Genomic DNA, 16,682 nt, shown 5'->3' with positions numbered 1-16,682 from the left:
ATATAAAATATTATGGGTGCACATTACACATTTTTATAAATGTGTTTTATTAAAAAGTACATTTTATTTTCTTATTTTTAATAGGGTAGGCAAAAACTATGTTCTAGCTTAATGGTGATGTGAAAAAATGCCTTATCTATTCATGTAATGTGATGTTCATTTAATTAAAAAATGGCTTGTTGATTTATAAGGAGAAACATTAAAGTATCTTACTTTATTCTGTAATTCATTTTGATAAAAAAATATCCAAAAGTGATAAGTGGAATTTTTTTTTTAATTATTGAATTCTAATTTATATTGTTGCATTTTCAAAATATAATGTTATCAAGTTAATTAAGAAGTATCCTAAACAAATTTAACTAAATAGTGATATCATTATGATAAGAATTTTCATGAAACTGTTAGATATTATATTTAAATATATTATGAATACAAAATAAATAAAAAAACTGTAGTTATCCCAACTTTTCTTATCAGTTATTTTTAATGTAATTTTTCAATTATACATCAATCTAATATTAATTGTAATTAGTTTCTCCTTTTGTTAATCTTTTAAGTTATCTAATTAGATTACCTAAATTAACAAAAAAACAAAACTTATTAATTTTTTTTATTATTAGACACATATTAAACATAACTATTTTAATTACCATTATTCCCTTTAAAGATATATTAAAGCCATTACTATATCTATTTATCTAACTATTTCTAAATAATGCAGAGGTAAAAATCTGTACATTTAGTTTCCTTTTTCAATTATTCTTGCTTCTGATGAATATATCTAAGTATGTGTGTATTGACTGAATGGTTAAGAAGTTTGCTTCACGCTTATGAGGTTCCAATTCGATCCTTTACATAGCATTTTGGGCAAATGTCAATTTCTATAGCATCCATCCCTAAGTTTGTGAGTGAAACTTGGTACATGGAAACTGTGTAGAAGACTATAGGTTCATTGTATCTATTGTTAAAAAAGGTACAGCCTTGTCACATACTGGGTCATGTTGGTACTGCCTGAAATTACATTTAGGGCACATATATCTGTGGAATGTTCAGTCACTTTCACATTCATTTAGGAACAGGTAATTCAGTTAATCTAACAATTGAATTTCATCGTTGCACAGTGAATATATATATATATATATATATATATATATATATATATATATATATATATACACACACACACCTTTATGACCTTCTGCACTTACCACAACAAAAGATAAGGAAATAAAAAATTGATTTTTGGACATTGGACAGCTGTGCATTATATAACTATGGCAGCATCTGGCAATGCAGGTATCCACTGCTTGCCACTGTCTCTCACTCCGTTGCTTTCGATCATTAGTTGCATTTGAATGAAAATTAATCTGGCATATGACCAGATTGGCTTACAACCTATCAGTCAGAATGGAACTTAGTCATCAGCCAAAGAAAAGGTGCGTGTGTGTGTGTGTGTGTAGGGAGAGAGGGGATGAGAGAATTAGAGATATTCATCAACTACATTGAAAGAAGGGAACTACACATGCAGATTTTTGTACAATATTTAGAAAGTATTGGAGAAATTCATATAGCAATGTCTTTTAATGTGTGTTACATGCACACACATAATGATTTTATATATGTGTATGTGTATATATATATATATATATATATATATATATATATATAAGTATATATGTATACACAAACACAGACACATGCAATTATTTGTTGGTGGGTGGATTATTCATATTGTACAGATGATATTAAATCAGTATTTCAAAAATGAATTTATTCATGATTATTTTTTGAGAATTGTTAGCAATATAATTTTGTTTCAGGCTTGTATTTAAATAAGCTATATTTAAATAAAAAATAATATGAAAATATCTTTTTCTTCAGAACCAACACATACAGCCCCAAAATATGCTTTTCAAAAGTTTGGTAAGTCATGCAGGAAAGTGAATACCACAGTTATAACAACAGCAACAGCAACCTCATTATTATTATTGTTGTTGTTATTGTTATTATTCTTAATAATTGTTATAATAATTGATATAGATAACAGTAATGTTGTTAATAATAATGGCATAGGGGAATTTTCACAGTGCAAAAGTAAATTTTTCTTTGGAAGTCTGACTGATTGTGTATATATTTATAAATATCCTCAAGTTTCATAATGTGTGTAAGATAGTGTGTATATATGTTTTTATGTGTATAATTCTGAATTGGCTAAGAAAGGGTGGAACTAGAATCTGTTTTTCAGTTTTTAATTCAGAAGTTCAGAATTTATGTGTTTCAGTTCCGTCACCTTTCCTTCCCTTATATACATTATCTCAGTAATCAACTTAAACATAGCAAAGTATTACACTCAGTCCATTAAACTATCATTTCTTACCACAAGTTCTTTTTTTCTTGGGAAAATCAATTTATTCATGTTGGTAGGTGTAATACTCCTTTTCATCAATGTACACATTTTGAAGTAACTAAGCATCCTTACAGTAACTAAGTGTCCTTACAGTAACTATGTCATTGCTGTTCTTCCTAAGACCAGCTGCCATATTGTATACTGGGGTTGTGTCTTTAATATCTTTATACATTAGAGTACTGTATTTTTCTAAAGAGCACAAAAGGATGCCTAAATCAAACTAAATCAAAATCACATATGTGCGAGTGTGTATAAGCAAGATATTTATTAGTGATTTTAGTAATGTTGTCTAAAGTCATCAACAAAGAAACAAATTATTACAAAGACTTCATGTAGAAATAGAAACTTTCTGATATATTTTTATTAGTTTTATTTGTATTTACATGTGTTGTTTTTTTTTGTAAATATTGTCTATATGAATGTATTATTATATTGTGTGCCTTTATTAAACATCTCTGTAGGAGACTGTAGCGATGCCCAACTTGACCTTGTCTTTGTTTTGGATTCATCAACCAGTGTTGGAAGAGCAAATTTCAGAATTTTACTTTCATTTGTGAAATCCCTTCTGTCTGATGTTCCTATTAACAATGAAGGGGTACAAGTTGGTATCCTCTCTTTTAGCAATGATGTCCGAATTCATTTTCGTTTAAATGATTACAACAACAAAGAAGAATTGTTAGCCGCCATTGACAGCATCCCTTTTAGGCATGGTAGTGCTAACCTGGCAGAAGCTATACGTATTATGCATGAAGATATGTTTCATGGCCGAAATGGGGATAGAGAAAATGTTGCTAATATTGCTGTTATCATCACTGATGGTCTATCAAACCTGAATTCCTACAGATTACCAAATGCTGTCAGGAATGCCAAAAATAAGGAAATAAAAATGTATGCAATTGGAATTGGTCTGACTGACACTCGTGAATTGGATCTAATTGCTACTCATCCAATTCTCAAGAACAGAATTACTGTACCAAAGTTTGGTCAACTCTTGGATATTAAATCTACATTACTAAAAAACCTTTGTCCAGGTAAGTTTGTCATGCTATAAGTTACACTTATTAGACTATTTTAAAATTGTTTCCTAAATATGTATACTATCCACCAAATAATAATAATAATAATAAGAGAACTCCTTATTAACTTTTGTTGCAATACTATTTTAGATGTTTTACAAAAATGTTAGAAAATTATGTAATTACAGTATTGTATTGAATTGCATTTCTTAGCATCTACTATTTATTTTTATTAGGTTATTTATTCAGATATAGTACTTTGATAAAATCACTCTTCTGTCTACGATACAGTATTTATTTAACAGAATATTTTTTTGCAAACAACTTGCAGATGCAAGTGCTACTATTTGAAAGCTCTGTATATACTTCTAGCTCAAAAACTGGATAGAAAGTTGATATATGCCTCTGTATTTACATTATAGTTATTTTAAAAGAGAATTGAGAATACTCTGTTATTTTTTCATTCTTTAATTTTCTTTGTTTCGCATTTATTATGAATTTCAAAAGAATTCAAAAATAAAATAGATAACATGAAAGTATTCATGGCATTTTCAAAAAAATACTTAGAAACTCTTCAGAATACCTTACAACTAACATCACAGTTTATGGAAGTAAGCAAATATATATCAGCTTTTCTTTAGATGTTTTTACTTTGTAGTAGATATTGATAGCATAGCTCTATTTGTCTACTAGACATGTAATTTAAATATGAAGCTATAAAAATGTGGTCGTTATACAGAGAAAATAGTATGACACATCCAAAGAAAAAGAAAAATCTAGTTTTTAAAGCAATACTGTTCGAAATTGAGCACAGAAAAAAATCTATCTTTGATTCTAGAATTCAAAAAAGGTAACCTTGTATAAAAATAAAGATTAATGCATTTATTTATAAATGAATGCCCATGTATATAGTAATATACTGCTTGTGGTGCATTGCATAATTCAGAAAATAAATTATTTAATTTCTTGAGAAATTTCTAAGTATATGAACATTACACCATTACCTTTATATCTTAATATCTGCATTTTTCATGTTATTTTCATGTATAACTAATATGGAATGGGAACAATATTACCTTCTTTATTTTGACAGTGATTATTCCTGAAGCTCCTCCTCAAGGTAAGATGTATATTTCTGTTTTACAAAATAATATTTCAATATGTTTAAACTTAGAACCAGCTACCTACAAATCAGTTAACTTTGTTATAACAATATAAAACTCTTCTGAATTACCTCAGTCTATTTAAACTCCAACTTTTAGTATAGAATTTTACTTTCCTTTGAGCATTTGAAAACATTTCATCATTTATATAATGGATTGGCAAATTTTTTAAAGCATCAGGCAACATGCTTATCAGTATTTCTTCTGACTCCTTTACTTCCTATGTCCAATTCCTGCCAAGGTCAACTCTGCTTTCCATCCCTGCAGTATTAATAAAGCACCAGTCCAGTCTAGTACTGATGTCACTGGTATCGACTAATTCCTCCCCTCAAAATTGTTGGCTTTGTGCATAAGTCAGAAATTATCATCATCATAATCGTCGTTATGTGACAGAATTGTTAGAGTATCAGACAAAATTCTTTGTAGTACTTCTCTCTTGTCTCAGAATTCAAATCTCTCCAAAGACAAATTTGTCCTTCATTATTCAGCAGTTAAATATTTCTACTATAATGAATCTGTTATGCTCATAACATTCAAACATTGACATTTTGTCTTAAAAGAAATTATCATTAAGGCAAGCAAGCTAAAGCGGTTTGTACATTTTGAATGAATATTGTCAAATTGAAAGACTGAAGTAGATTTTATTTAGTTCCACTAATTGACAGAACATTTTTATATCACAAACAGTTCTCTTAAAGTTACTGAAGAGATATGGATATTAGATATGGATTGTAACAAACTGGGTTAAATGGCTAAAAGTTTCACCCATCTTCATTATGAATGTATGTTCCATCAAAGCTTTGGGTCTAATGTAAAAGACCATTATTATTAGTTCTGTTTTCATCTTTATTAAACACCTGTTCTCTGAATTAGCATTCTATATAGAAATCTTGAATAGTTTTAAAATAATTTAAAGACTTGTATGTACATGTAATAGAAATGTAGCTGTTTCTTTAAACTTTTTAATAGGTGTTCAGAAGACTATACCTACTGACTTAATTTTCCTGGTTGATTCTTCAACAAGTGTCGGACAAAGGAATTTCCAAAAATTTATTGACTACATAAAAAGTTTTGTATCAGAAGCTGACATTGATTATGGCAGTGTTCGTATTGGTTTGGCATTATACAGTACAAGAGTGTATATTCAATTTTATCTCAATGACTTCCTTTCCAAGAGTGAAATGCTGGATGCAATTGATAATATCCGTTATAGATATGGCAGCACAAATGCTGCTCATATGTTTCGCACTTTGCGTAATAAAATGTTTACACCTGAGAATGGAGATAGACCTGATGCACGAAATATTGCGATCGTCATTACAGATGGTATTTCTAATATTGAACACTATCAGACAGTTCCTCAAGCTAGATTGACTCATGCAGCTAACATTCATGTTTATGCCATCGGCTTTAAATTATATGACACAAGAGAGTTGATTCAAATTTGTTCCTCTCCTGCCAAAGAAAATGCTTTCACTGTGGAAAGTCTTGATGAGATAGAATTTCTTAAGGATAAAATTCTTGAGAAAATAGCTCCAGGTAAGAACGTTTAAAATAGGAACACGTAGAAAAGTTAGTTTTATGTGGATGCTTAGGGAAACACTGCACTCTAATGGTAAAATTATGACAATTAAAAATCACAAATAGTTTAAGCACACAATAGTTTCACAGTAATTTATTGCAAATATTTCAAACTTCTTTTCATGTAGTATAAACTGATCATAACATTCCATTGTATTGGTATATAACATTGCATAATTGTTGCTCATATGCATAATTTTAACACCAAATGCTATTAGTATCATTTAGTCACACTGAATCACTTATTATGAAGAATGTTATTTATCATTGTCTCATCACTCACCCATTCGTTCACTCACTTATATTATTGCAAAGAAACTTTATGGCAATTAAAAGTCTTAGTCCACCTATACTGTTTTCTCAACACCCAGGCATGTAATAGTAGCTTTAATCTCTCTCACCTCTTTACAACTATATGTACTAGTGGCTAAGCTGCTCCATTTGTTGATATAGTTTCCAAAGGTCTTAATTATACATATTTAAAAAATTTTCCCCGACATATCATAAACTTTTGCCAAGAATCAAAAATATCATGCAAAAATATCATAACTACTCATTCAAATCCAAAAATTTTTGCCATTCTAATTCTAAGTACATGGCCAAACTTTTCACTTAGAATTGTTCGTATCATCGTAAATGCATTTTATTCTTCATTTGCTGTCAATTTCAAAGTAGCACTAAATATAAATTATTGCTCAACATTCTAGATCATCCAAACCCTTTATTTAATGTTTTTATAGCGTTGCATGAGGTGCCATAATTTTAAAACTACATTAACCTTTACTAGAAATTTAAGAATTGATTTACATTGGTAGAAAAATATTTTTTCTAAGACAGCTTGGTATACCTTCATATTTGAATCATGTTGGAAAAATTTTCTACAATGTCAAATCAGGGCAAAACTCATGGTAAGATAATTTTCTTTTTCTTATATTTTGCTTAAAAAATGGATATATCATTCAAGGAAATCATAGAAAAATTAAAATCTCAGCCAATTTGGAAATAATTCAGTAATTTAACGATCACATAACATTTAATAATGAATCTTTTACTTGAAAATTCTAATGAGATGACCAGTTTCACAAAATTGTTAACAACAAAAGATATAAGATAATGTACTCCATACATTGCACTTTTGTTTGAAAGTAGTTGCGACAAATTGTTGTTGTTGGCACTCCGTCGCTTGCAACGTCGAGGGTTCCAGTTGATCCAATCAACGGAACAGCCTGCTTGTGAAATTAACGTGCAAGTGGCTGAGCACTCCACTGACACGTGTACCCTTAACGTAGTTCTCGGGGATATTCAGCGTGACACAGTGTGACAAGGCTGGCCCTTTGGAATTACAGGCACAACAGAAACAGGAAGAAAGAGTGAGAGAAAGTTGTGGTGGAAGAGTACAGCAGGGTTCGCCACCATCCCCTGCCGGAGCCTCGTGGAACTTTAAGTGTTTTCACTCAATAAACACTCACAACGCCCAGTCTGGGAATCGAAACCACGATCCTATGACCGCGAGTCCGCTGCCCTAACCACTGGGCCATTGCGCCTCCACCGCAACAAATTAAATGATCATGTAACTTCTGGTGTCTCTACTATGACAGCAACGAAATGATATAATAATTGCTGTTATCATAAAAGATATTTACAGGTATTGTCTTTGTTTCTGAGTTATACACATTTCATTGCTGATTAATATTTAATGCACATTTATTCTTGAGATTTCTGTTAATTTTGCAAGTCATAGATAGAAAGTTTTTTTGATAACTTTCCTGCTTAAATTATCATGATCACATTAATTTTCACATTAGTAGATCACTTCTTAATCTCACTGTCAGCTTGACACAATTCCAAGCTTGAACCATAGAGATAAATTCAATGTTATTTTCTACCTTTCCACATTGCATGCAATTAAAATGATAATGCTCATCAAATGTATAAACTACTTTCCAAATGTACTGTATTCTTCCACATTGTGTTATGTAAATTATTTACTGTTAATTTTATACAACACTTACAAAATCTTGTCCAAGAATATTGAATTTTGCCGGTTTTAGTTACTGCTAGCGTTGTCATAGTTTTATTTTGCAAAACGAAAATGATTGTGAAATTTCAAATACATCCCAAATTATATAAAAATTGTTTGTAGTTGCTTTTCAAACAAAGTAAAAAATTGTGGTAAATGTAAATATATGAGAGAATAAACATTATACAGCAAAGAATTGCAGAGAAAACACACACACATATGCGCATGCATGCACACACACACACGCATGCATGCACACACACACACGCATGCATGCACACAAACACACACCCAAATTGATGTTAATATTTTGAATCACATTACCAAATATTCAGTTATTTGAATAATTGGCAATGTGAATCTCAAGTTAATGATAAAAGAAGATTAAACAGGTTATTGAAATCTTAATTATGTCTTTTCCCATCCTATACAAAACCAAAATTCATTACTCCTAATATACTGAGTCATCCACTAATAGCTATACTGTAGTTGTGTGAGCAAAGATTGTGGCCTACAATGCTTCAAGAAAATTGCCCACACTTACAAACTGAATAGCTTTTACCCTTTGATACGTCTACATCTGAAACATGATGCGTACCTCCATGCATCAGAGAACCTGGAAACACTTCCACTTCCTGCAGCGCTGCAAATCATTTTGGTCTCCTGCCAGATTTATCTCTACAAACTTTTATGGAGTTCTTCTTCTCTTCACTTCTCAACTATGACAGTTTGCAATATACCCCCACAGAAATCCTCCTCATTTATTGATCTACCCCAGCCCACACTGCACATATTAAGTAAATTTCATCGAAGATATTTCCTCTCCACACCACAAATCTCATCAGCAAGTGCACACACACTTAAAATATAAAAACAGCTTTGGTCATATCAAATTAACATGATCACTGACTTTTGTTAATGTCCTTCCATTATCCTCAAAGAATGTACTGTAGAACTAGCATCTATGCTCATCAAGTTCTTCATTATTACTGACATTCCAGAGATCCATCCAATTATTTGTAAACATGTACTATGCGTGTCTTCTTCCCATGTAGGCAACTCTTCTACCATCATATCATTCTTACATCCTACATCTAAAAAATGTGAGAGTCAGTCATTAACAGCTACCTTTTCCAATATCTTCAATCTCTCTTTAAAGATCACCAATATTTATTTTTTAAACCTAGGTCTGCCATTGTCTCAGGCTCACAATAACCACTTCTCTTAATCCTACCTTCCCAAAACATGCTCATTGTTCTCCATGTAGCTGTTTGAAAGAAACTTTATTTATGCTTATCTCATTGGTCTCGGACATCCTCTAGTGGTCATGGGCTCAACCACTTCTCTCAGACCAAACCAACAACAACAAAAAAAAACACAATAGTAAGAGTTAAAACATATTTATTATATGACACAAAAATTCTCTCCTATATTTGCACCTTTCAATTTTGTTTAAAATGGCAATTCATATTCAGAAATGAATTTAATCTATTTATGCAAATTTTCATTACTTTTATTGGATTTTAAAATTAATGTAATTTGACTGCAAAAAGTAGTTATGTATGCAAAGAGTTTTTACTTTAGAATTTCTGTAACAGCAATAAACTTGTTATATTTTGTGCTTATAAAGTTTATCATAAACTTAATTGTGAAATGTTTGTGTCTGACTTTCTATACTTTAGTGTAAGAATATATTCATTCAATCATAAATTTCCATTTATGGTCTGATTGAATGTCAGTGAATATAGAATCTCAATATATAGCAAATAGAAAATAACAGTACATTTAATGGATTTCTAAATTAATTTGTATAAATTATAACAATTACAAAAGTTTTCATCACTTCATAATGGAAATAATACTTTTATTTTGCAATAGCTACAACTGAACCTCCAACTGAGCCTACTGGTAAGTTTTGTCTAGTTTCAAACTAACTTTACAATTTGCACCACAGCAGTCATGTTTTTGGACACTTTTAGAAAGCCATTATAAAACATATATTATATCCTGGTAATTACTTTCTGTTTAATATACTGCACTAATATTAATCATTTAGTTAATCAAAGTTAATAATTTTATATCTCAAAATATTACTGTGAATTTGACTACTATACAAATGGAACTGATTTTGTACAAAATTATGTAAGACAATGATTTAAGTTCTCCTAGTACAAATACCACATCATTAATTTGCTAGGTGGGTATCACTGACACCCTCCATGAGTTTATCTATTGATTGAAACTTCATAAACTCTCAGTAAACGTTTGTCTCACTGACAATTTATTTTATTAGCACCTGTCACTTATAATGCTTCCCCATACATACATATTAAAAAAAAAACTTCTAGCCTCACTTCATAGTGAAGTTAGACATCAAAAAGACAGCTTGGTAGGAAATTAATAGATTATATTATCAAGAATGTTGCATAAGCAATTCCAAAGAGACATTCTTCTGTAATAATAATGTATCCATTCAAATTATGATTAATTTTGCCTTTTTTCACTGTAAAATAATTACTGAAGCAATTATTGGCAATCATAAACTTCTGAAACTAATTTTTTCTTATCATTTTCTTTACAGTACCAACTACAACACCTACAACAACTGGTAAGTTTTTTTGCTCTTTATTTCCTGTCTTTTATTAAAAGTTATGAAAAAGGTATTTTACAATCATTGCTAAATTAATAAATTTTAAATACTGAAATATTCCATAGTCTAAAAATTATATACTATATTTTAAATATTCAAATCTAATAAATATATTTTAAATATTGAAAAATACTGCATAAGAAATATCCAAATAATGTTTAGAAAGGTAGCATTCTTTTTCTGCTAAAATACCAAAGTGATATATATTAAACAACATGTTATATCAAAGAAAATTTGCTCAAAATTGAAAGTGAATTTCTGCAGTCTTAATGTGAATTTTCCTTCACCAGTCTAAACAAATAGGGATTAAAATGTCTTTGTTTGAGAAATGAGAGATTTTGCAAGTTGATTTACTAAATATTATATGTAAGTTGGTCAATTTAATGGAAATTCTTAATGACAAAGTAGTTGGCTACCAAGCATGAATTGTTAATAACCAATATTATGTCAGAATGAAACAAACAGTAATATAGGCATGATTTTATAAAAATTAGTATCTTTGAATGTGATCTGTGTTAGAATATAGATTTAGTCATCTTGTAAAGTTGAAGAAATAAAGATGCTTTAGTATATTTGAGAAATAGACCAAAGAGATCTATAGTGTGTGATGATTTGTTGTGATCTTTGATGGAAGAAGGGATTATAAGGTGTGGGTCAATTAGAATGACATTTTGTTTCATTTTTTTCATTGGTTGCATGTCAGGAAAAATCAAACTTTCTCAGTAAGAATAACATAAGGAAGATTTCACTAGAGGTCTCAACACAATATCTAAGGTAACTGAAACACTGATTAATGTTGTTTCATAAAGTGACAGTTAGAGCAACAATATTCTTGTAATATCACATTCTATGAATTCAGAAATATAGAAAATTGTAAAATATAGTGAGCAGTTTACTCAATGAATTTACTCAATTCATATAAATATGTTTATATATGCATGTGAGACATGGAAAAAGAAGAAAAATTTAAGCATATGCTAGCTTGAGTATAAAAGAAATACTATTAGCTACCATTATATATCTAGTTGGTTAAGTTTAGTCAATTGCCACATGCATTGCATCACCAAATGTAAAATAATTATAACACATACATATATAAAGTTAAAATTGCCTTTCTTATTGGATTCGTCCATTTCAGTTGCAACCACAACTCCCACAACAACTGGTAAGTGTGTCACACCATACATATATCTGTTTTGCATTATACCCTGACATACATACATACATATGTATAATATTATATTATATATAACATAATATATAATTTAATGGTATTAAATGTAAATTTATATTATATAATTTTAATATTATTTTAAATGCATCTAACTTACACTTTAAATATGTTTTTAAAGAAAAGTTTTTCGTACTTATATAAACAGATTTGCCATTAGCTTATAACTAGTGAATAATGGTTTTTTAAAGTAATATATTTAATAAATTTTATTTATATGATATATTATTTATGGTTCTTCTGTATTTTTCGAATGTATGAATACAAAAAATATAATGTAAATACATAAATTTGCAAAAGTTTATTTTCCTCTGAAAAATGCATAACTTTTTATTAAGTTATTTTAAATTATTTTATATGCTCATTAGTACAAATAACAAAAAATAATGATTATAGTAGAATTTAATATTTAGCATCAGCATGATGAGAGTTAAGAATATTTTTCTGAAATAATTTTTGTGTAAATAGTACATAATGGAGTTTATTTGAGAATATGTTTAGTAAATTTATATTATGATAATGTGTTTATGATTCTTCTAGCTTTTGAATGTATTGATACTTACACATAATATATTTACATGAGTTTATTTCCTTTTATAGAAACTAAGTAATTATGATTGAATTCTTAATGTATACATTACTACAAATAATAAATAATGACTATAGTATAATTCATAAAATTAATTACAATATTATTTAGTGTTGGTGTGGTTGGGATAAAGGATATTATTCTTAGAACATCTTTTTTGTGTATGTTGTAATGTCCTTAAGAGTATAGTACTGCAAGTCAATATTTACTGTTTTACAATATATATGTATGTGTGTGTGTATATATATATATATATATATATATATATATACACACAATAAATATTTCTTTATAATTGCAATTCTGAACTTATACACCAATGAAGCAAACATAAAGTAACTGAATATTTTAAACTAAATTTAGTTTATTAAGTAAAACCTACTCTATATTTTCAGTCATTATATGTTCAGTCATTAATATCAAATCACAAAATAATTAAAATGATGCATATTTTTCTTTTAATTTAATTAGTATATAAATACCATAATATTTTACACAAAATTAAGAAATGTATTTTTATTATAATTAATCAATTTCAAAGTGTTGCTAACATATATACTACATAAGTCTCAGGTTAAATATTTACACAATACACTTTTTTCACAGTTACCACAACAATACCTACAACAACTGGTGAGTAATTTTCTCACTAACACTTCAACTTTTACTCTGAATTATTTCCTATTTTCGCTGATAACTTTGAATCACTCCTGATTGTTAAATGATTCTTACTTGGTTCTGAATTATTCTTAGCATATATTTTCATATAACTCATCAGTTTATTGGTGTTTCACTAATGACTTCCATTACCGGCAGTTCATTGAAGCTCTTCCTATTTATGTAGGACTCACAGAAGATTTAGACTTCATAATTTCAATTTCAAATGAAACAATACTCATATAAGAAACAGAAAAATATTAAGACTAAGCCTTTTCTCATTAATTTTAACATAGCTTTTGCTACAGAATATATACAGTATATCTACATACACTCTAAATTAATAAAAATAATATAATTTTATGTTGTGAAGTTCACTTTCAATACAGTAATCACTTGATTTATGATATTTAATCTTTTTTTAAATAGCTCTCTGTATTCACTGAACTCCACATATCATATTGACAATATTCTTGTAACTTTGTACTTTTTAACAGCTGAATATATAGCAGTTCCTTCTGACATAGTTTTCATGGTGGATTCATCTACAAGTGTGAGTAGACAAAACTTCAAGAAAGTTCTTGGTTTTATCAAGCATTTTTTGGCTGATGCTGATATTGAAAATGACGTCGTCCATGTTGGAATAGCAACATACAGCACAAATGTTTTTATTCAATTCAACCTCAATGCTTATACTACTAAAGAAGAAATATTCAATGCAATTGATAATATTCCTTACCGTTATGGCAGTACAAATATAGCTCATGCATTTCGTACAATGCGAACAAGAATGTTTACACCTGAGAATGGAGATAGACCTGAAGCTCGAAACATTGCATTCCTCATCACAGATGGTGTTTCTAATATTGAACACTATCAGACAATTCCCCAGGCAGAATTGGCCCATGATGCTAACATCCATGTTTATGCTATTGGTATTGGCTTATATGACACAAAAGAACTTGAAGGACTTTCATCAAAACCCTCTCAGGAAAATACTTTCATTTTACAAGATTTTAATGAATTAGATTTTCTTAAAAATGACCTGTTTGAAAAGATATATCCAGGTAAGAAGAAATATATTTCTCTTTGCTATTTGGCTTGCTTCTGATTTAGTATATAAGCTTTTAGTAGAGCACTTTAGTTAGAAATCTATTTAGAGAATCACAACTAAACTACTATATCATTTTTATTTATGTTTAAATGCCAAATGTTTTCCTCATTGCTCTATAAAATATGATAAATGTATGTATGTATTATTTACATTATTTACATTTGACAGATATAGAACTGTACGATAATAAACCCATCAATTCTTTCAATTCTCATTAGTATTGTAAATATAAAGCTATACTATTATTATAATGAGGCTTGCTATTACAATATTATTTACTTAATACTCACAATCATCATTACATATGTTTCATAATCCCTTATACTACTGTTATGATTATATTGCTGTAATATAGCTATTCAATATTGGTTATATTCAACATTACCATCAGAATTGTCAATATTATTGTAACATCAAGTTATCTTTGTATGAATTTGAAAGAATACAGTGTCATCTCAAGCAGTATCACTATTAATCTTTCATCATCTACATGATTCAGTGATTTGACCTAATTACTACATATGAACTTTTCCATTGCTCTGTCGACTACAATTATCTTCTAGCAGTTTATGCACTTTTTTGTTGTGTAAATCTCACTGATGTGCATTATATATTGCTGTATCAGTTCCATAATGTTTTATGTCCAAATCTCCTTTATTGAGCTTTTCTCATAGATTACTGATGCAAATCCAACAGCTTAATCTCAACTTGCTCAATTATTACCACTCCTAATTCACTGCCTTGCAGGATTGCACTTCATATATTCTGTTTTATATGATGAGAGAAATCATTTGTTTTAAACAAAAGTAGCATTTATCTGAAAGTATTCAATTTTTTTCACATCTTGTACAAAATCCATTAAAAATGTTAATGTTTGTCACTTATTTTAACATCTAACTGTGAACTAGCAGCCAAATCTCCCACAAATTACAGTCTATCATCTTAAAGAAAAGAAACTGACATTGATAATTCAATTGTAGGTGCTCCCTATAAAAATAAAATAGTTATGGTTGGATAAGTCTACTCGATCAGGGTTGAACTACAACTAAACAGCAGCAATAAACAATTTGTTAGTTACCAAAGAACTCCCTTAATATTAGTCTATAACTTCAATATATGCTTGTTATGATTTTATGTTAAATCTGTTTATTTTCAAAATTTATTGATGACAATATTTAATTCTAAGTCCTACATCTATAAATCCCTTCTATAATTTCTGCCAGTGTTAGCAGTATGAATTATATGTCTGACAGTAATAATGTAAATTGTAAAGCACCAATCCAGCACAGCTTTATTATTACGAAATGCACCGTATTCACCAATTTACTGTATAGTATTATTGTAGCGAAATTAAATGTACTAATAGCAGTTTTAGTATAATAATATGTATTAGTATATATTTGCTTTACTTTTGCTAATTGTGTATATAGTAGAAATGTTTTTAGACCACAGAATTATAAAAGAATGTTTGAGATATGGTTCTTCTAATATACTAATCAATTCCATCTTCCTGATCTCAAGAGAAGGATGAGAAACAGATAAACTAAAATTTTAGTACTATTTGATATCAGAAAATATTTCATCGTGAGATTAGACATCTTCCAGTTATTTTTGGTTGTTTTTGACTGAAGTAGTCAACAGTTAAAAAACATTGAGCTGCTATGTAATGAAAAATATAAAATATGTGGAGAAAAAATTGTGAGGTCATGTGGGCAATAGTAGAATAAGGAGAGTGACATCGTTTCAACCTGTAGCGAAAACCCAACCTGAGTAAATCATGTATATCATCAATGATTTACTTTTGTTATATGAGTGTATTTGAACTAGATTTAGTTTATTATAATCAATGATTTTGCTTTCCTTTTATACTGTATTACAAAAAAATCTTCTCAGTTGCAGACTAATGTAGCATATTAAAATGTACAAATAATTCTCCATCGTTTAATTTGAATAACAAACGATACAAAGTATAAAAAAATATCTTACTCAAAAATATTAAAAACTTAATTTCTCTTAATAGTCTAGTTTTGTTGTAAAGCATAAAATATTTAATTAGTTGAAAGCATGCATATAGATTTATGAAAATAGTATTTCCAGGAAGATATTTCAACATCTTACAAATGTAATGCTGAAGATAGTGTTTTAATGAATGATAATATAACTTAAGTTGTAACAGATTAGAAAATATTTGTCAAAGATAATGCTGTCACATACATTTCAAATCAAATATAAATTTTAAAACTGGCCTGACTTC

The 16,682-nt window shown here is 28.9% G+C and overlaps 1 protein-coding gene across 1 annotated transcript in view; it reads left to right on the top strand.

The window, feature by feature from the left end:
• Window positions 1-16,682, top strand: part of LOC106882611 (collagen alpha-3(VI) chain) — a 118,276-nt gene that overhangs the window by 80,649 nt on the left and 20,945 nt on the right. The window contains exons 24-32 of the mRNA XM_052975952.2: window positions 1,882-1,923; window positions 2,869-3,438; window positions 4,517-4,543; window positions 5,556-6,125; window positions 10,066-10,095; window positions 10,769-10,795; window positions 11,976-12,002; window positions 13,264-13,290; window positions 13,812-14,381. Coding sequence (XP_052831912.2) covers window positions 1,882-1,923; window positions 2,869-3,438; window positions 4,517-4,543; window positions 5,556-6,125; window positions 10,066-10,095; window positions 10,769-10,795; window positions 11,976-12,002; window positions 13,264-13,290; window positions 13,812-14,381 — 1,890 coding nt within the window. The remainder of the gene's footprint in view (window positions 1-1,881; window positions 1,924-2,868; window positions 3,439-4,516; window positions 4,544-5,555; window positions 6,126-10,065; window positions 10,096-10,768; window positions 10,796-11,975; window positions 12,003-13,263; window positions 13,291-13,811; window positions 14,382-16,682) is intronic.

Source organism: Octopus bimaculoides, chromosome 23 (assembly GCF_046866305.1).
Source record: "Octopus bimaculoides isolate indiv1 chromosome 23, ASM4686630v1, whole genome shotgun sequence".
NCBI classification, from domain to species: domain Eukaryota; kingdom Metazoa; phylum Mollusca; class Cephalopoda; order Octopoda; family Octopodidae; genus Octopus; species Octopus bimaculoides.
This window is presented reverse-complemented; position numbering and strand designations above follow the sequence as displayed.